Source organism: Oryx dammah, unplaced genomic scaffold, assembly GCF_014754425.2.
Source record: "Oryx dammah isolate SB20612 unplaced genomic scaffold, SCBI_Odam_1.1 HiC_scaffold_23, whole genome shotgun sequence".
NCBI classification, from domain to species: Eukaryota; Metazoa; Chordata; class Mammalia; order Artiodactyla; family Bovidae; genus Oryx; species Oryx dammah.
In genome coordinates, this window is record NW_024070207.1 from 114344309 (window position 1) to 114364747 (window position 20439).

Below are 20439 nucleotides of genomic sequence, written 5' to 3' on the forward strand. Positions count from 1 at the left end.
AATGAGAAAAGAACTGGGACAGTTGCTAGGTCAACGTGGAAAACGGGGAGCAAACCATCATTACCACTGGTCTGTTCACAGATATTACATAATTCTCAGGGCAGTTGATTTACTCACTGAGCACGTGTTGAAGCTCTGTTACTGGCACTGCACTACAGCTGTGGATAGGGTGCCGAAGAATGTGAGACATTCTCTGCACACCTCCCTCCTCTTCAGGTGACCTCTGCCCAGGGCAGCTAAAGGGCCATCCTTAGAGGAACAGAGGAAATCAACACAGGCCATTTATATGTTAGGACAGGGAACCAATTGGGAAAGGCTGTCCTATTGGGAAAGGCTGTCCTACCTTGCAGGCTGTGGACAGAGCATCAGGGCTGTTCCCCACATGGTGCCTCAGGTAGGTAGAGAGTGGCTTCCCTAGGGCACTGAGACGGAAGAGGAGCTTGTGAATCCGTCTCCTTGACTGCCTCTTCATGGTCACCTCAGACATTGCATCCTCCAGGGAACCCTTGCCTGCTTGGCCAGGTGGAGTTAAGGCCCCTTAGTAAATGTCGCAAGAAGGAAGACAGTCCTGTTCATCCTCTTCTGTTTACTTTCACCCAGTTCAGCATCTGGTATGCAGTGTATGTACAGCTAATGTATCCTGAATGATGATACCCTGATAGCTCTCATTTCTCAATCCCCCATGTGGCCTAGCCACTGGGACAAGTCTGACTTGATGGTGATGACAGATAGAGCTCCCACGTGTAGGGGCGGTGACTGTCTGCTTTCTCTGCATTGTGTCATTAGGTCTCCCCAACACTGTGATGTTGCACATCCCCACTTCACAGAAGAGGAAGCTGAGGCAGACAGAGGACGTGGCTAATAGGCCTGGGGTCACCCACCTAGTGGTGGAGGTGCCAGAACCCTTCCTCTCAGTTACTGCAGCCTACGATCCCTCTGGGCTCCTTTTTGGGGTTCAGTCTCACTTCTGCATTGTTGGTATTAAGCCAAATGGCCTGGGGTACTCTGGTAATGACACCTTTTTTCTGCCTTCCTTCCCCCAGCTGCCCGGGAGCAGCAAATCCTGGAGAAACAGAAGAGAGCCAAGCTCCAGTATGAAAAGCAAATTGAGGAGCGGTGGAAGAAGCTGGAAGAGCAGCGGCAGCGAGAGGAGCAGAAGAGGGCGGCTGTGGAGGAGAAGAGGAAGCAGAAGCTCCGGGAGGAGGAGGTGAGGGCCGAACAGGAGCAAAGAGACAGATCCATTCAACTTAGCAGTTTATTGCTGTGTGACCTCAGATAAGCTGGTTGGCCTCTCTGGGCCTTAATTTCTTTGTCTCTGAAGTCAAGAGGGTGGACTTGGTGGACTCCAGGACATCCTCTTTTAGATGTCTTCTCTGATGATAAGACTCAGGGGATTATGGGTGGGGACTGAATGACATCCACCTGGGGGTTACTCGAGGCATCCATGCTTCTGGGGCAGACATGAGGCTGGAAGAAGGGCTGTGAGTGTAGAGGGTAACGTGATCTTGTAGTCACTGCTGGAAAATCAAATAGCCTACCTTCCAATACAAACATGCTAGTCTATTTATATTTTAATGCAGGTTCTTGCTTTAATCATCCTTTCTCTCTAGTTATGTTTTAAAAAAGAAATGGAATGTAATTACCTAACAGAGTCCTTTATTACTAAACTTTGAAAGTATATTTAGAAAGCATATTTGGGGTGTAGATTTTCTTAACAAGTATATTTTAAGAGTATAATCATAGCTTTGTATCAGCTGATGATCATTTTTTATTCATAAGGTATAGTGACTCATCATTTAGTATGAACAATATAGAAGTTTGTTAATTGCCAGCACTGTAAGATAGAGTGAAAAGTGGAAGTGTTAGTTGCTCAGTTGTGTCCGACTCCTAGCGACCCCATGGACTGTAGCCCACCAGGCTCCTCTATCCATGGGATTCTCCAGGCAGAAATACTGGAATGGGTAGCCATTCCCTTCTCCAGGAGATCTTCCTGACTCAGGGATCAAACCCAGGTCTCCTGCATTGCAGGCAGATTCTTTACCATCTGAGCCACCAGGGAAGCCCATAAGATACAGAGATGTTGGTATAAATTCAGTATTTCTTTTAAATCTCTGAATTATCACTGTCTTTACCCTTTGGTCTTTTTTTTAACTTAAAAAAAAAAAAAAAACCACAATCATGCACACATACACACAGTTAGAACCGTCTTTGCCCACAGCAGACAGGCTTCAGTGGCAGCTTCTTTGCTCCTCTTAGTGGATGGAGGCCTGAAGCAAGGTCTTAGTCACAGTTCACTGTTGCTGTCTCAGCCGGATCCTTATGTGCCTTTGCGAGCTCCTGGTGCAAATCCCTGCTCTCCCACTTAGGCAGCCGGCAGCTGGCAGCCAAGTCCCACAGCTCCTCTAAGAACTCATTCTTCTCAGCCCAGAACAGAGAGGTGGTCACAGGACTTAAAGAAGGTGACTTTTGTAAAAGCACCGGCAAAGCACTAGCACAGAGTAACTGCTCCCTTCACTGACTTCAGCTGGCCTTGGCTGAAGCACGGTCAAGAGAGAGCTGCCCAGAAAAGATGATGGCACAGGGCGTGGAGACCCAGAGAAAAGCCATGGTGAGTTGGCTGTTTCAGTGACCGGGACGGACCTCTCCTTTCCCAGCTTGGGCATTTGCCGTGAGTCGCTGGACTCGCCCCTTTCTTCCCATCCTCCTGTCCTTGACTCACAGCTGGTCTTCCTCCCTGCACTTCCACTCCTGACCCCCTGCGGGATTGCTGATTGCAGGGAATGCTTGTCACTGCCACTTCCAGGAAAGGGTGCCTCAAAGACACAGGAGACACTTCCTTAGCCTGCACCACCCCTGACAGTGCCACACAGGTCCACCTCTGAGGCATTCTGTACTCTTTTTTATATTGAACAATAGTGCCAGAGGCATTTTAAGTCAATCATTTTACGTCGGACTCCAGTCTCTTGCAGATGAGGGAAAGTCATGCCAGCTGATTAGTCCTGATGCAGCTGACTCGCTTGCTGTGCTTGGGCTGATTTCCTGTTTGCTTTGTCTGCTCCCTTTCACCCCTTACGTGATGCTGGTGGGTAGTGGGGCTGGCTGCCTGCCTATGGCCAGCAAACACACACCAAGCTTGCATGCCCTTTTCCCCAGACACAGCAGGGCAAGACTGAGAACTGGGCCTCCCATGGGTACAGAGCAACCCGAGGAAGTGGTGGGCTCCCTGCCCCACCTGCTCCTGCCCTTAGAGCCCCAGGAGACCTCAGTGGAGATCAGGGACTCTGCCCATGCAACCTGGTCATCACTGCTCTGCTGGGGCTGAGGTCCGACTGGCATTCTCATGAGGGATCTTTGGAGGGGATGGCTAGCTCTCTGCTGCAGGAGCCTTTCCGAAGGAAAGCCTTTGCATTTGCCTCCATGGTTCGCTGGAGATCTTTGAGGAGGGCTGCTCCCTGCTTGGCATGTGGCTGTGGAGACGCTCCACAATGCCAGGATTATCTCAGTCCTTTCTGTCAGGGCCCATCTCTGTCAACCAGGGAGAAGCCTTTACAGGAAGATGGGTCACTCCATTTTGCTTCTCTATCTTGCTAGAAAGTGTGTTCCCCACCAACTCTTGCCTCTCCAGTCTGATGTTAGGAGCTCAGAAAAGGCCTGTTGACTCCTCGCCTCCCCACCAGCCCTGCCCTGGCTCCAGGTTCCTAGGGTTGTTGGCCTTGCTGTCGCTCTTGGTAACACCTCACATCTGTGCAGGTGAGCCCCAGACTCAGCGTGGATGCCTCCTCTCTGACACCACAGAAGCTCCCAGAGGTGTCAAAGGCTAGAAGGTAGGCAGGCCTGTCCTAGGGAAGGGGGAGTCCAGTGTCCACTTGGCAGCCTGACCTTGAGCTCATTCTCTCTCTGTAGACTGCCTTCTCCTCGGGGTGGGTTCTTGAAACCCTCACATGCCACATAGCTCCCCAGCATCAAGCTTCTGGAACCAGAACCTTAACCTCCCTGGGTTAAGGGTGACAGCACAGTGTACTCACCTTTCTCCACTCAGGGAAGTATAGTTTCATGACTCGGAACCAACTCCTTGTTCCTCCTGCTAAACAGATAACCAGGAAAGGCCTCTTTCAAAGAGTACCTTCATCTCTGTAAGTTACTTTAACACATCACAACTTCTTATCTTCTTCTTGCTTGATACCTAACAAAACCCACCAGGCTGATTGTAAAAACAAGACCTTTCTGAACTCAACTAAATGAAAACTTCTTAAGATGAGAGCTGGCTGCTCTTAGAGGGTGTTGGCTGGCATAGGGCCATGGTGATTACGTGGCTTTCTAGCCAGATGTGGATGTCTGTTTCCAGAGAAAAAGGCCCTCCACGGAGCCCTGCTTAGGACCATTTGGGGGCTTGTCCCCACTCTCTCATCCCCAAATGCATGGAGTAAGTGCAACGGGGAAGGTGTGTCAACCCTCCACTCCTGCCTGAGACACTGTCTGGGTAACAGTGGCCAGGCCAAGCCCTGCCACAGGCTTTTTATACTGCTTGGCCAACTCAGAGCGTCACCCTGGTCGTGGTTCTCCTGTTAAGTTCATCCAGGCATATCTAGGGCCAGAGCTCAAGGGGTCAAGGGTAAGTTGCCCTCATTCCTTCCTTCTGCTAAGCCCCACCTGGGAGAGGACATTCTAGGGACAAGAGTCTGCGTTGCTCTTTCGCCATCCTCTGTTGATGATCAGATGATACTCAGGAGAGCTAGAACTTGGCAGGATTTGCAGTATGCAGCTCTGATATTTATTAATACTGTTCTTCTGATGTGATTGAAGTTTCTCAACATGCTCCCTCGTGCTCAGGCTTTCTTCTAACCAGTGGTTCTCAGTACCATCCCAAGACCAACAGTACGAACATCTCCTGGAAATTTGTTAGAAATGTATTCTCAGGACATTCACCTTGGACTTGCTGGCTCAAATTCTGGCAGTGGGGCACAGCAACTGGTGTTTTAACAAGACCTCCAGGGGATTCTGATGCAAGCTCACTCATGTTTGAGAACCACTGCTATAAATTGCCATGTTAATAATCCTCCTCATCAAATTTGGATCCAGTTAGCATTGGACTTATTATGCTTGCTATTATCTTGTAAATTTGAATGACCTGTAATATAGGTAATATCATCCCCATTTTATAGACAAGGGAACTAATGCCCAAGGATGGCATCAAATGATTTACTCAGGATCATGGGGCTAAAAGATAGCAGGCAGAAGTGGGATTTCAATTCATATCTTCTGACTCCAAATCTAGGATTCTTTACAGTCTTACCACAGGAAGGAACAGAAAAATCCACACACATACTATGTAATATGGGACTAAATAGGACTAACCTCTAATAAGAGTGAAGTTTTGGTTTGGCATGTTTGGAAAAAGCATCATCCCATTCTGACAACTTTGGGTTTTATAAGCCCACTTACCATAGAGCTTGGTTTGTTGTTGTTCAGTTGCTAAGTCATGTCTGACTGTGTGACCCCATGGACTGGAGCCCGCCAGGCTCCTCTGTCCATGGAATTTCCCAAGCAAGGATACTGGAGTGGGTTGCCATTTCCTTCTCCAGGGGATCTTCCCAGATCAGGGATCAAACCCACATCTCACGCAATGGCAGTCGAATTCTTTACCACTGAGCCACCAGAGACCTTGGTTATTGCCTATTTTTCATCATCTCCCCCAAAGGGAAGACACAAAGTGATTGTGTCTTCTCTCAGGGGTAATGTCATTTTCATAAGCCTGCTTATGATTCAAAGAAATGAATCTCTCATGGTAGAGTTTGGAGCAGCTCAGTAGATTGGGGATGGATGACAGGTATTTTTTCTAAAGGTAACTTATTGACTCAGGACTAGGTCTGGCTGTGGATGGCATTCCCTTATGGTTATGCCCCTAGATAGCTGTTCAGTGATGTGGCTGGCTGATCAGTCTTGGTGTTCTTAGTCCTCATTAGTGTCCAAATAGATGAGCAACTATCTTGTGAGGTCCTTCTGGCATGTAGGCAGTCTCCCATAACCCACTCAATACTAAATTCACCCTGAGGTGAAAGATTTCAACACTTAGATTAGGTCATTAGTTAAATCAGTTCAGTTCAGTTGCTCAGTTGTGTCCCACTCTTTGCGACCCCATGGACTGCAGCACACCAGGCTTCCCTGTCCATCACCAACTCCCGGAGCTTACTCAGACTCATGTCTGTTGAGTTGGTAATGCCATCCAACCATCTCATCCTCTCTGGTCCCCTTCTGCCTTCAGTCTTTCCAAGCATCAGGGTCTTTTCCAATGAGTCAGTTCTTCCCATCAGGTGGCCAAAATATTGGAGTTTCAGCATCAGTCCTTCCAATGAATATTCAGGACTGATTTCATTTAGGAAAGTTAAATACTTGATGTTAAATCTACATAATGAAATACCGTTGAGCTCCAATCTTGAGTGACTAGACTTCAGTCCTCAAATAGTTAAAAAGTTCTAGTTCCTCCAAGCCCCTATCTTTTCTTGTACAAACTGCTGGGACTGACTGTGAGAATTTAATGGGCCAGGGTCGTGAGGACAGGATTCTGCCAGGAAATGCACACTCATGATTGTAGAGTCTCAGCCAGAAACTAGTGCACAGTTAATAGCAAATACAAATCTGAGATTTACTGGAGGAAAGAAATATCCTTTCTGCTCATAGGTCCCTGAAGAGGCCATCTTTTAATGCAGTGCTCTTTGGAGGAAAAATTATGCAGCAGAGTCTGCGATGTGGAGAATGCTCATCTCATTCCTCTGGTATGGACAGAAAGGCAGATCCACATGCCTCCTAAGTGGCCTTTCTGTGTTTCAAGTGAGTGAAATAAAGGAGCCTTTCCCCACTTCTTAATCATAGTCACTCCTTTGGTGCTACTCTAAATTAATTTTGCTCACTTCTTTATTTAAGCCATGAGAAAATAATATCTTTTGGGTTTGAAATTCGACTAGGATTAGCCCAGCACCTCAGGGTTAGTTTTATGAGGGTGAAAAGGTGTCTATGTAACCACTTACTCTACGGACTTTCTCCAGTGGAGGCAGGGAGTGGATTTGGGATTTGCAGTGTCATTGAGGTTGTAGGGAGCACAAAATTAGGACAGCTTCACTCCAGTGCCGGGGAGAGATTTGCCAGCAATCAGGCCCAACTTTATGAAAAGAACAGTTGGGTTAGTACAGGGGCGTGCTTTTGATAAATGCTCTGTTAGGAGAGAAACCTGGTTGTTGTTTTTATCTTCTGGCTAAAAACTGTTTAGTTCTTCCTCCCTTCCCCCCATCTACATGTGAGAATAGGTAAATGCTTAATTTTGTAGTCACAAGTTTCCCTACTCTTGTGTCTTTTAAAATTTTGAAATCTGCAGTATTATCTCTGGAATACTATGTATCACAAGCAGAAAAGTGTTACAATGGAGAACACAGTTAATTCCCCTTTAAGAAGTTCTAAGATGAAAATGGGACCTTGTAAAATAGACTTCAAAATCATGGTGTATCACCCCAAAAAGTTATGTTTAAGGCTACTAAAATTCAAATTATATCTTAATTTCAGTTTGCTCAAATCATAGTGCTGTATGCTTTTCAACTCGAGAGGATGCAGTTGGTTCTAGAGCACAGTTCCAGTTCTGCTGGATGGGATTGGTGTCAGGGAGTTAACTCTGGCCTGGCACTATTCTTAACCAAATCAAAGCCTGGCTGCTGCAGCAGCCGCCTCTCTCCAGGGAAGGGAGAGGTGTTGACGCTGGGAGCCCGCAGTAGCCGCAGCGTTTACTCTCCGCCCACTAAGAAAGCGCTGGTGTGGTGGGGCGAGCACGCGTGCCTGGGTTTTGGATGCAGAGGAGAGAGCCCTGTCTGGTGACTCACACCCACGCAGAGGCACAACAGTACGGTGGGGCTGGGTGCTTAATGCTGCTCTCTCTTGCATGAACTGGACAGGAGCGGCTGGAGGCGATGATGCGCAGGTCTCTGGAGCGCTCGCAGCAGCTGGAGCTGAAGAAGAAGTGCTCGTCGGGAGGAGCATCACTGGCTGCCGGACCCGGAGGACGTGATGGTGAGTGGAAGACTGTCCTTGCATCGCAGGGCCCATTGGGGAGATCTCGGGGCAGGAAGGGGAGACCATGGGCAGACCAGCACCCACAAGATCTAGGGGTGCTTTATACCGGTGTGCAGGTACCTTTTTCAGATGTGATGTTTAAAGCTGCCAAGCTTCCTGTGTATGCATTTCTTGTGAAGGAGATCTGTTCATTCTTTTTGCTTGCAAACAGCAGTTGATACAGTAACTGGGCTTTGAGGTAAAGCAAGAGAAAAAGCAAAGAAAATGAATGTAGAGCCTGGTTAATTGGATCCACCTAGCAAGCCCAGAGATAACCTGATTTCAGGGAAGGTCAGTGGCTGTGGACTAAGTCATGGCTACAGCTTGACTGGGAAAGCCTGAGCAGCAGTAACCCCTAAAGGGGGCTGGGGTCCTTCAGTCCACATCATTTATTTCTGTTGCTCTTTCAGTTTTGTTTCAAGGTGACTTATTTATTTCATTATCCAGTTCATACTCATCTTTAAATTTTCAGATGTTTAATTTAATGTATGGATTGTTACTAGTCCCTGGGTGGCTTTGCCATCTTTTCAGTGTCTTCTTTTCTGTGTCTGCCATTATGTTATGCAGGAGTTGTATAACAGCTCTTTCCGAGAGCAAATGGGTTTACATGTGTGGTACAGTTTCATGACTTTATTATATTGTTCTTACGACCGAAGTGACTTAGCATACACAATCTTTTGTCAGTGAATATATTTTTCTGTTTTAATCTGGAGAAGTTAACAACCCATCCCAGTTACTTTTTCTAATTTCCTAACGCAAGTGAGAATCAACCCGCAATTGGAACTTTTTTCTTTTATCTCTCTTTGGTCTGATTTTTTTTTTTTGCTGTGTAGGTGAATCAGGAAATACCCCACCCCCTCCTCTAGGTTTAGCAGCCAGCACCCTCCCTCTGGACCCAGGGACCACTGCCGCCGCTGCTGAGTCAACCAACGGTATATTTGAGCATCACTGTGCCTTGGCGTTTTGTGATGACTGTCCCGGTCACCCTCCTCCATCACTGTGTCTGTCTTGAACACTTTTGCAATTGATTTCTTAGAACTGTTTTTCTAGAGATACAAATGACGTGCCCATATTTCTTTATTTGTCATCGTCGAACATGCATGCCTTACATCCTAGCACCCTGGAGACATCTCATCTTTAGCTCACTAACTTCTGCCTTGAAAATGTTGTCAGTGTTTGACTTCTGTGCCTTTAGATCTTTAACACTCTAATTTATCACTGGTTTTAGGCATTAAGTAGTAGTGTATTTCAGTCACTTCTGGTCACCAAAACCTATAATTATACAGTGTTAGGTATGCATTGGAGAAGGAAATAGCAACCCACTCCAGTGTTCTTGCCTGAAGAATCCCAGGGACGGGGGAGCCTGGTGGGCTGCCGTCTATGGGGTTGCACAGAGTCGGACACGACTGAAGCGACTTAGCAGCAGCAGCAGGTATGAATGTTACGGATTCCTATAGAGGCATTTGAGTTTATCAGTACTAACACTGTGAATCCAGACAAGGAGATAAATTGGCTTCGTTCTTGATTTCCTCTCTCTAATAGGCTCTCTGTTTTGTATGCAGGCCTGGGAAATTCTTAGGGTCTAGATCAAGAACAGAACTAGCAAAACCTTGCTCCCATTTAATGATGACTTCAGAAATTCAACCCATCTTTGGCTGGCAAAGAAAAAACAAGATGTAAAGGATACAATGTTTACCACCTACCCAGAAGGTCAAATTATAGCCGTAGGAATAAATATCCTTGATTTCCAGCATCTCTTTGACAAAGAATAATTTTTATTGGTGCTGCTGAATAGCAGAGTCTTTGCTGCCTGGACCACATTCATTGTCATGTGGGCACTGGCCTTCCGCCCAGAGAGGGGCAGGTAGAATTGACAATTACTCCTTAGAAATCACACCCAGAGCCCTGGGCCAGGGTGAGGTGTGGTATGTGACCAGAGCTCTCATTTTAGGGGAACACCCCAAATCTCAGTAATCAAGATAAAAGAATCTTTTAATCAAAATCACTACAGGATCATTCATGATGAACAAACTATTGAATTTCCAAAGACTAGTACCATGCTGAGCCATATGGGAGCCTGAGGCAGAAGGGGAAATATGTATCCCTAGAGACATGATTTTATGTAATTTCTAATGGTCATTTTTTCCAGAACATTGAAATACTTGAAAAAATTACTGAAACACTGAAAAGTATATTAAACTCATAATATTTTAAGTTTAAATATTTTATTTATACCCAAACAATATCATTTTACTGCAGTCTAAGTTATTTAAAAATTATTTAGGATCATCAGTTGGTCAGGAGAAATTGTCATGCATGGCACTTCTTTCATTTGTAAACAAGATGAATAGAAGAGCAGATTTTGAAAATATTATTGATGAGTTTGCTTCCTTTAGAGCCGGGGCCACACATCTTTCCTTTTGCCTAAAGCTCCGACACAGCTTGGCTGGTACTGTTAGCACCTCTCCAGTTGTTGTGATGGTTTCCTTTACAAGCTTGTCTGAAATAATGGCTGCAATTAAGAGCACCAAACCCAGGACCGCATGTTGAAATCCTACCATAAACAGTCAGAGCCTTTTGAGAAAGGGCCATTGTGACCCTGTTTCTTTATAAGAGCAAGAAACCAACTGCTAAAGGTTGTTCTGCTTTAAATACAGCTCTTTGCTTTACAAATTACTCCTCTCTGCAACCTGAGCTCTAGATAACCTCAGAAAAAGTCCGATTTCAGCTCACACAGTCTCAGTCAGATCATACAACATTTGGCAGTGGTGATTGGTCTCTCGGTCCAGGTTGGTTTTGTTTCCGTGTGGTCTGAATATACTTAAAAGTCCCTGGACACAAGGAAATGGTTGGCTGGTGGGATTAGCATGGCTTTAGTTGAACAGTTGAGTGAGGTTGAATATTTGAAATCAAAGAGAAGCACAAAGTTGAGCAGTGAAAGAGAAGAACTTGCTTCAAATAGATGGTTGCTGTGGCCCAGGCCTTCTCAGACTTGCTCAGTAGAGAGCAGGGAGCTGGAGGCAGCGTGCTGTGCCGCAGTGGTTTCAGAGGCGTGTGGATGAGGGCAGGAAGAACACTTTGGAAAATGTGTTTCTTGGTTGACAGTGGTGTGAATACCAATGTCTTTAATGCGTTTCTCTGCAGCATGTGACAAACTTTCAACATCAACCATGAATTTGCCAAAGCAGACGGAGCGTCCCATGAGTAAGCGCCTGTCTTCATCCACTGCGGCAATATCCTATTCCCCAGACCGAGGCAAGTGAACGTGTAGACCTGGTCTCTCCAGTTTTCTTCTTTCTAGTGTGAGCATTGGTGTTAATGTCAGTCTTTGTGAGAGCCCCTCTTTTGAGCCTTCTTCAAATACCCCCAATCTCCTAGCCTTGTGATCTGTGTGTGGGAGCCCCCGGGCCTCACTAATGGGACTTTGGAAAGTGGCATTGCTCTTTAGAGCAAGGTCATTGTTGGAAAGGGATAGGAGTTAATGCTAGTCTCCCAGTCTGAAAGAGACTTCCATTTTCCACAGTGCACATAGACGTTATCATGGCCTGGAGTTAATTGACCAGTGGACAGATGTGACTGTTAAAAAAGCAACTGCCCAGTTATTGGTGTGCTATTGTTGGTTAGCCAGACACAGCGGGATTGATGAGGCAGAGGTACGTGGGAGACTCAGATATGTGAAAAAATGGGGCTCTGCTCTTGTCTGTGATCTGTAAGCCGTCTCATTTCTGTTTGGAAAACAGAAGTTCAGAACTAATATGAAATCTTTAAAAGGGCGAAAGGATGGGTGGCATTTTCTGTTTTGAGGTGGGAGATGATGGGTATAGGACAGTGCCAGTTTCAGAAACTGAATAGATTCAGCTGTGTTCTAATGGAGGCTCAGAGAAGGCACTGTTAAGTCTGAATTGATACCTTTTAGAATGTGTAGGTTAAAAAGGGAGGGAAGCTCTCTATGCATTAAATGCATATCTTAGCATTAATGAAGAAGTGTCCGGTGCCAGTGGAATATTTAACATGTTGAGTCATCACCAGGGGGTAAGCAGGAGGATGTTTGTGACTTTGAAGATGCCAGTGAATTTGAAGATGCCAGTGTGCCTTCCTGGTTTTTTCCCTCTGGCTTTAACTTTGCACCTCCAGCACAGAGGTCTGTCCTGTGTGTCAGAGAACCCGTGAGTGTCAGTGTTGATGATTTCTGATGCAGTTCATGGGTAAGTGCTAGAAACCTTGAATTAACTAAGAGCTGGATGAGAAAACATCTACATGCTTTTAACTGTATGTATCTGTTCTATTTGTATGTCCTGTATGTTTTCATTCATTAAATTAATGTTAAATTCATATTTGCATTGGTTAATGTATAAAGATAATCAGTATGATATTTATATATTGCTGGCCACTCAGTTATCTGCTTGTGTATTATTAATTGAAACTTTGAAATTCCCAAACCATTTTTCTGGCTAGTGGATATCCAAAAAATACAAAGTAATTGAAAAGTTAATCCATTATCACACAATATGTTCCAAACCATCAGAATGACATTTCAGTCACTAAATTTTAGAGTATCAATACTGCTCCTTAACTCCATTAAAGCTGATAATTAGTTGGCTATTTTTATTTTTATGTTTCTTATTTAATCTTTGCTCTTGTTTATATGGGAAAAAATATGAAAGGATGCACATTTCTACATTAACAAAATCAGTGTGTTATAAAATATTTCCTAACAGAGGACCTAAAACAAGTGTTTTGTAGGAGTAATCTTTTTTTCAGTGTTAGAGCTACTTTGGTGAGTAAATGGTTTCTTGAGTCCATATTGTATCTTGAAAAACGGGCTAAGTCTCTTCTGGTGATACAGTAATTCTGTAGTAGCATATTGAATGAATTCTGGCACCCCAAGAGAAGTAACGCACTCTCCCAAGCTCTAAATGACACATCATCCATTTTCTTTTACTGTGACAAGCTCCAAAGCCAGCCTTTGCTACAATATTTTTATTTTCCACATTCATTCTGCCACCCCAAAATTGATTTTCATCAGGCACTGTGTTGTTGTAGGCATTTTATTTTGTTTTGATTTTGCTTTTTAAAATTTTCATTTGATTCCACCCCTCAGCTTAGTCCCATGGAAACATTTCTTGTTATGTGACTGTTGACACCCACACAGGCTTCTTTAGCCAGAAGCAGAAGTACACTCATGCTCTCTGAGCAGGCCAGTGACTCAGGTAAAAGAGGCCAAGCTGGTGACACTGAGAAAGGTACCCCAAGTGGTATTGGTCAGCCTATGGGTTATTCCTGAATTTTTGTATCTTGCTTCCTGTTTCCTGGCTTCATGAAATGTCTTCAATGGTTAATAACATTTTCTATCCACCAGTGATTTACTGTTGCTATGTTTCTTGTCTTTCAAGAGTCACAGAGGTGAGTAAGTTATTTTATGGTTGAGGGCATGTGGATTAGGAAAAGAAATCCATTTCATGAGCTATGGAGGCTAGTAGACTTTTTTAACCAGACAGTTTGGTAAAAATAGCCTATACACTGCAATCTCAGAAATCCCATAACTAGCCCTACCACTTACTAGCTCTTACCACTTTGGGTAAGTTAATTAATCTCTCTAAGCCTCTGTTTCCTCATCTATAAAGTAGAGTTACTTTAAATTGGCATGAGGGTTAAATGAAATAGCACAGTGCTGGGCATAGTAAGCACAAATATCTAGAGCCTCACTAATCAGGCTCCACCAGATCTGCACACCAAAGTCCAGGAAACACTGGGCCACATCATCAAAGCCTTTCCTTGACCAAAGCAGATCAAACTGTCATGGCATGGTGAATGAGGACTAGCATTTTCTGTTTGCAAATAACGCCATGCTCACATTAGGCATGTTGGGTCTCCATCTCAGTTCCCAAGATATAGTGTATTCAGTGAGATAACATATAAATGACATATTGTCCTCTACCTTGTTCTATCTGTGTACAGGTAGTTGTGCAGAAATAGCACAGCAGAGAATATATAAAATGGCCAATAAGCACATGACAGGATGCTCAACATTCTTAGTCATTAGAGAAATGCAATCAAAATCATAATACCATTTCATACTTACTAGGATGACTAAAATTCAAAGAAAAAAGATAATACAGTTGACCCTTGAACAATTTGGCAGTTGAGGGTACCAGCCGCCTCAGTCAAAAATCTGCATATAACTATAATCAGCCTTCTGTCTTGGTTCCCCATACAGACTCAACCAACCACAGATAGTACTGTAGTATTTACTATTGAATAAAATCTGAGTGTAAGTGGACCCATGTGCTTCAAACCTGTATTATTCAAGAGTCAGCTGTAATATGTATTGGTGAGGATGAGGAGAAATTACAGCCTTCATACATTGTTGGTGAGAATGTAAAATGTTGCAGGTGCTCTGAAAAACAGTCTGGCATGTTTTTCAAAATGTTAGAGTTACCACATGAACCAGCAATTCTACTCTTTGATGTAGAGTCAAGGAAATTGAAACATACACAAAGTATACAAGTCTTAGCATTATTCATACTAGCTGCAAAGTGGAAACAACCCAGATGTCCAACAACAGATGAATGTATTGAAAAAATGTTTTTCTTTATAAAGTAGAATATTATTCAGCTGTGAAAAAGAATGGATTACTGACACATGCTACATGATGAACCTTGAAAACATTATGCTCAGTGAAAGAAGCCAGGCAGAAAATGCCACAAGTGATATGATTATATTTATATGAAATGTCTGGAATAGACAAATCCAGAGTGACAGCAAACAAGTGGTTGCTAGAGAGGAAGGGGAGTGGGTGCTTAATGGGCACAGAGTTTCTTTTGCAGATATTGAGAATATTCTGGAATTAGAGCATAGTTATGGTTGCACAACCTTCTGAATATACTAAAAGCCACTAAATTGTATACCTTTAAAGGGGTGACTTTATGATATATGAATTATGTCTCAAACAAACAAAAAATTCCTGGGAAGTAGGAAGTATCCCCATTTTGAGAACAAAGAATGCATCAGGAGGACCACTCCTAGGATCGATGATTCTCTAGGAGGTTTCAGATTTATTGCAGCAAATAGCTACAGAGCAAAGTAGGTAAAAGGAGAAACTGCATGGAACAAAGTCCAGGGAAGAGCAGGTACAGGCTCCCAGCATCCTCTCCCGGTGTAGTCACACAGGACACATTCCCCCAGCAATGAGTTAGGACACGTGTGAAGTGTTGCCAACCACAGAAGCTCATTAGACACTCAGTGCCCAGAGTTTTTATTGGGGGCTGGTCACATGGGCACCTTCTGCCAGGTCCATGCTCAAATTCCAGACTCAGAAGAAAAGCACGTGTTCAGCATAAATCATAATGTTGGTACAAACAGCTTAGGCACAGTGACCTACTCATCAGTTAATGGTGAGAACCCTTCTGAAATCCAAGTTTCCAGATGCTTACAAGGGTCAACCTTATAAACAGGCCCTTCCAAGGACAGGAGTCAGGTCTGCTATGTTAACTCTCTCTTGTACAAGGGAATTGACATTTAGAGAGATTAAGTAACCTACCCAAGGTGAACCAGCTATTAGGTGATGGTGCTAGGTCCACCTGGCTCCAAAGCCCAGATTTTGAATTCCTGAAATGACCTAGACTCTTGAGCATGGGAGTCTTTTAAGATAGCATCTATTCTGCATATACTAGAGAAAGTACGGCAGTGTTTTGAGAATGTGGATTGCTCGTCTCACGTTTTAACTGAAATGTGGTGTTCTTCCCAACTCTGCTCTCTTTCAACTTTTCCATCTGTTCTCCCTGTGTCTCTGGCTTTTATACTGTAACTCTAGTATCCCATGCCTGTCCCCATGTAGCTCCTGCTGGCTCCCTCAAATCTTCCTACAAGTCTTCTCCCACTCGAAATGTCGAGAGGAAGAAGATCGCATCTACATCTGGTGGAGGAGATGCTGGGAAAGGCGCCCCTGCCGGAGTGGAGGCCTCTCCAGTAGGTTTCTACCCATTCACCCCTCGGGACTGGGTTATCTGACACTGTGATTATTCCCTGCACTTGACCTGGGGTCTGTTTTCGTCAGTCTTCAGGGACTGCTCAAGGAAAAGATTTGGTTTTAAATGGCACCCAAGCTTTGAAAATCCTGTAACTTTTTGCACCCTCCTAAATCTTACTGCCTTGAAATAGATTTTCAAAGCCCTCAGAAGGAGGTTGGGGGTCAGAAAGAATGTTCCTAGTGCCCTTTCTCTGCTTCTTTAAGAATGTCTGCTTCTGGGCCAGTCTTGCTTCTACAGGCAACTAGAACTGAAGTTCTGGGTCAATCTTCATCCACAGCAGTGGCCTTTGAAAATTTTTGTTGTCTTGCTAACACCATCAGTAAAGCAGATGTTGAGCAGTATCCCCAGTTGTGTCTGTTTGTTTAGAAATTATATATGCCATATTACTTTCATTAGTTACCACTTGCTGTGTAACAAATCACCCCAAACCTTAGCAGCTTAAAGCAAATGTGTATTACCTCACTGGTTCTTTGGGTCAGAAATTGAGGACATCATGGCTAAGTGGTTGTGGTTCAGGGTCTCTCATGAGGGTGTGGTCAGGACTGCAGGCAGCTAGGACTGCAGTTGTCAGAAAACTTGGCAGCAGTTTTCCAGGATGGCTCGTTCATGTGGCCCTTGGCAGGAGGCCCCCACTCCTTACTGCATGGACTTCTCTGTAGAGCTGCTTGAGAGTCCAGACAACATGGCAGCTGGCTTCCTCCAGAGCAAAAGATCAAAGAGAGAGAGAGAGACCAACTCATGCTTGAGGAGAAGTGAACTAAGCTCCACCTGTTAAAAGGAAGAGCATCATATGACATGTGGACTTATTTTAAATACCACATTACCATTGGGCATTTATTTTGTAATACCATATTTATTTTTTTTAATCCAGTATGATCCTGAGGTTCTCACAGGAGAAGTGAATGTTTCAGATGCTAGGGTTTTACTGTGGATGGATTACTGTGGAAGGGGGCTAATGAATATGGGCCCCATGAGGATTTGTTGCAAAAAGTTACAATAGGGAGAGAAGAGAACCACTGTCATGGAGCATCTGCTCTGGGCCAGGCCCAGGGCCAATGTGGGGCAGGCCATGGAGATGTTGAGGGATGGAGGGGTTATAGTTCCTGTTAAACCAGGTACACTGTCAAGGTCCCCCGCTCACTGTCTTGCACCCATCTATAGCTATTTTATAGTGATTGTATATCTTTGTAGTCATTCCAGATTCTGTATATCCAGGACCATAATCTGGTTCCCTTGTTAGCTTTTTGTAAGATAAAAAGGAAAAGGAGTTCTTTATGTTTTAAGACTGAAATTTTTTTCCCTAACTGAATGACCTAAATGGGATGACCCCCTGGTGCTTTTCTACAAAGATTCCCATGGTGGGAAACAGTATAGCTTTGTTTGGTTCCTTCTGAAAAAAAGCTGTGCATCACTTCCATCTGGGGTATTTTAAAAAATCATGGAAGTCATGGCAGTGATGGGCCATGGCTGTCCTATTCTGTGTCTCCTACAGACAGAGAAGATGAAGAGGGGGCCAAGAACAACTGCTTCTGTTCCCAGCGTGGGCCTCATGTCTCCTCTGAGAAGCATTTCTAAGAGGTCGTCTTCTCCTGTGACATCCAAGTAAGCCTCTTTTTCTTTCGCCATGGTCACACGTTTAAAGCAGTTTTGGGGGAGGCTCTGTGTGGGGTGGCACGTGCCTCCAGCTCCCCCACAAGGCGTGGCCAGCACTCTGAGGTGTGCTGTATGTTTCTAGATAAACAGTGGGGTCTTGAGGGCTTTGTTGCCTGATGATACTGGACCCTGATTTATGCAGATGATCCACTTGGCCTGTTCTCTTTCGGTGCATCAGTCCCCTTCTACTTTTTTGGCCTTCTCCTCCAGCTGCGTCTGGAGTGAAGGGATTGCATTGTACTTGAGCTCTGAAGCCCATGTGCTCCATGCTTGTTCTCACGCCCTCTCATCTTACCTGTCTCTGTAACAGAGAGGCAATAATAACTTCTCAGTCATCATCAGCAGTGTGTTTTTTAATAATGAAGCCATTACATTCTTTTGTTAAGAATTGAGTGAACTCACCAATGAAAACCTGTGTGACTGAAAAACAAATGTACACTGTGTGACCACTGACTTAAGTCTTTTAAATATTTTACCAAATATTTTACTGACAAGAATAACTCAATAAATAACTCAATCCAGCAGTAGAATGGAAACATCTTCAAAAGTACTGAGGAACAAAGAGAAATATGATTTTAATTTGGAAAAAAGAAGCTGTATATATAGAGAGAATCACATAATGCTTCTATAGTACAACAGTTTGGTTCAGAGAACATAGGAAGAAACACAGATTTTTAATGAGCACTTGGGAATTAAAAAAAATATTTCAAAGTGATGTCAGCTCTTATTTCTGATTTGTTGCTTTCCGAGACTGTTCCACTAATATCGTTTTGCTCAGAGATTGCTGTGGTTTTGATAAACTGCTAATACTGGTTACTGATGTATCTGCCTTCCATAGAGAAAATCTTTCCATAGCATTTTACTGAATTCATAGTGTTTTTTTTCCCTGAAGTCCATTACATTCTTTCTGTGCCTGTATTGCCTGTCTTTGGTTTGGTATTGCTTTTTTGCAAACTCTAAATCCATTAGGTGTGCTTTGAGGTCTCTGTCTTATTTCGGAGCCTTCTATTTACATATCACTGCTCTGGTATCAGTTTGGGACACTGACATTAACAGAGAGAAAAACCTGTTCCTACTGGGGTTTTTCCATATTCCACCCTATCTTTGCTGGATATTGACTCTTTGTCCCTGCATGGATAGTAGCTGGCAAGTTTAATTATCATCATTTTACATTTCACAGAGGTGAACTGGCCCGGGGCGGGGGGGCGGAGTGGAGGGTGTTCCCTCTATAGAGATACAAATTCAGTTTTTGGAAGCAGGCTTGTAGTGAGCTCTGTGCTATTTCTTTGAAGTTGAAAATCTTGAAGGCTGTGTTTCAGGAAATACTTTATATTTTTAAAGGACATAACACTTGAATTTTGTAAAAGCTTTCTTTCACCAAAGAGACTCAAACACAATCCCAGACTTTTTATAATGTAGTTCAATTTAGAGAAATATTTGAAATTTCTACTCTGTCCAGTATTGGGCACCTAGTAGATGCTTTCTAAGTATTCGTGGAATGAATGAGGGCAGGCCACTGTGCTAGGTACTCTGGAGAATCCCCAAGCAAATGAAAGTAGTCTCCACTTGGCCAGGCCCCCGGCGACAGAGGAGGTAGATGTGGACCCAAATAAGGACAGTTCTAGGCCTGCTCCAAAGAGAGAGCTGCTCACCTTGAACTACTTGTCCCTCAGAACTCAAGCTCAGCTGGCATCCTCTCCAGAACAAGCCAGAGTAGAATTTGGCCCCTTCGCTGTGCTCACAGAACATACCTGTGTCAGTCCTTCACCAAACACCCATAGAGCACCTACTCTCTGTCCAGTGCTCTTATCAGTCCTCGTGGAGCTTTCCTGACAGTAAACAGCAAATGTAATATCAGTTCAGTTCAGTTCAGTCGCTCAGTCGTGTCCGACTCTTTGTGACCCCATGAATCACAGCACGCCAGGCCTCCCTGTCCATCACCAACTCCCAGAATTCACTCAGACTCATGTCCATCGAATCAGTGATGGCATCCAGCCATCTCATCCTCTGTCGTCCCCTTCTCCTCCTGCCCCCAATCCCTTCCAGCATCAGAGTCTTTTCCAATGAGTCAACTCTTCGCATGAGGTGGCCAAAGTACGGGAGTTTCAGCTTCAGCATCATTCCCTCCAAAGAAATCCCAGGGCTAATCTCCTTCAGAATGGACTGGTTGGATCTCCTTGCAGTCCAAGGGACTCTCAAGAGTCTTCTCCAACACCACAGTTCAAAAGCATCAATTCTTTAGCACTCACCTTTCTTCACAGTCCAACTCTCACATCCATACATGACCACAGGAAAAACCATAGCCTTGACTAGATGGACCTCTGTTGGCAAAGTAATGTCTCTGCTTTTGAATATGCTATCTAGGTTGGTCATAACTTTCCTTCCAAGGACTAAGCGTCTTTTAATTTCATGGCTGCAATCACCATCTGCAGTGATTTTGGAGCTCAAAGAAACAAAGTCTGACTGTTTCCACTGTTTCCCCATCTATTTCCCATGAAGTGATGGGACCAGATGCCATGATCTTCGTTTTCTGAATGTTGAGCTTTAAGCCAACTTTGTCACTCTCCTCTTTCACTTTCATCAAGAGGCTTTTTAGTTCCTCTTCACTTTCTGCCATAAGGGTGGTGTCATCTGCATATCTGAAGTTATTGATATTTCTCCC

At 44.2% G+C, this 20439-nt stretch overlaps 1 protein-coding gene across 9 annotated transcripts in view; it reads left to right on the forward strand.

Annotated features, from left to right (window-relative positions):
* The window catches only part of MAP7D2 (MAP7 domain containing 2), a 97769-nt gene that overhangs the window by 46662 nt on the left and 30668 nt on the right, over window positions 1–20439 (forward strand). For 4 of the 9 annotated variants that reach the window (XM_040266273.1, XM_040266280.1, XM_040266277.1 and 1 more), the window contains exons 3-8: window positions 1044–1207; window positions 7938–8052; window positions 8928–9026; window positions 11239–11349; window positions 15932–16062; window positions 17617–17726. In XM_040266273.1, the coding sequence (XP_040122207.1) occupies window positions 1044–1207; window positions 7938–8052; window positions 8928–9026; window positions 11239–11349; window positions 15932–16062; window positions 17617–17726 (730 nt within the window). The remainder of the gene's footprint in view (window positions 1–1043; window positions 1208–7937; window positions 8053–8927; window positions 9027–11238; window positions 11350–15931; window positions 16063–17616; window positions 17727–20439) is intronic. The other 5 variants (XM_040266275.1, XM_040266282.1, XM_040266274.1 and 2 more) reach the window with 4 other exon arrangements.